The 990-nt window shown below is 45.5% G+C and overlaps 1 protein-coding gene across 1 annotated transcript in view; it reads right to left on the minus strand.

Moving 5' to 3' along the window:
* The window catches only part of trip11 (thyroid hormone receptor interactor 11), a 25346-nt gene that overhangs the window by 20687 nt on the left and 3669 nt on the right, over nucleotides 1–990 (minus strand). The window contains exon 2 of the mRNA XM_037694605.1: nucleotides 449–525. Coding sequence (XP_037550533.1) covers nucleotides 449–525 — 77 coding nt within the window. The remainder of the gene's footprint in view (nucleotides 1–448; nucleotides 526–990) is intronic.

The raw sequence follows: 990 nt of genomic DNA on the forward strand, positions 1-990 counted from the left end.
AATCCGGGTTTCTATACAATCCGGGTTTCTATACAATCTGGGTTTCTATACAATCTGGGTTTCTACAGAATCCGGGTTTCTATACAATCTGGGTTTCTATACAATCTGGGTTTCTATAGAATCTGGGTTTCTATACAATCCGGGTTTCTATAGAATCCGGGTTCCTATACAATCAGCCCACACTAATTAATGAAAACTCTTTCCTACGCAGTGCATGAATCGAAGTTGTTAGCAGACACTCGAGTCTAAACGGATGAAAATAATTTCATAAAACAGCAACACGCTGAGCACATCAGCAGCAGCTGTTAAAAAGGAATCGCACTGAACTGGACGTGTTCGAGTCCATTACTGAGCACGTTTTGAGCAGGATGGAGAGGAGTTCATGTGACCTACAGATGCCTCAGGTTGGACTTCCTGACCCGGCAGCTCCGTCTACAAAAGGACTAACCTCAGATCTCTGGGCGGTGAACGCAGCCTCCACGTCTGCCAGCCGAGAGTTGGACACCTGAAGTTCTGTAGCAGCGTCTGCAGGGACACAGAAGGACGGGTCACGACCAGAACCTCACACATGTTTCATCCAACTCCTGCAGAGATGTAGGACTTGACCAAAAACACACGTGGACTTTTCTTAAACATTTGATTCATCATGAAGAAATAGATAATAAATAACTATCAGTCATTAATGTTAGCAAAATATCTTGTGGATTTATGAAGGGATCAAAGGATGCACGTTTTCAATCGATTCACTTTCAGAGTTAATCTAATTCAAGATGGCTGCTGCAGCCAGTTGATCAGAGACAACACAAACATGATCAGCCTGGTTCACAGTTTGTGTTGGTAGTAGCCGACAGTCCTCCACAGCACAACATGTGACATCATCAAGCAGGTGATTGGCATTCAGCTCCACGACTGAGGAGCCCTCAGAGGGTCCTTCAGCTGCACGACAGGAAGTACCTCCACCACCTCACTGCCTTCAGCTGCACGACAGGA

Source organism: Nematolebias whitei, chromosome 21 (assembly GCF_014905685.2).
Source record: "Nematolebias whitei isolate Nwh7 chromosome 21, NemWhi1, whole genome shotgun sequence".
NCBI classification, from domain to species: Eukaryota; Metazoa; Chordata; class Actinopteri; order Cyprinodontiformes; family Rivulidae; genus Nematolebias; species Nematolebias whitei.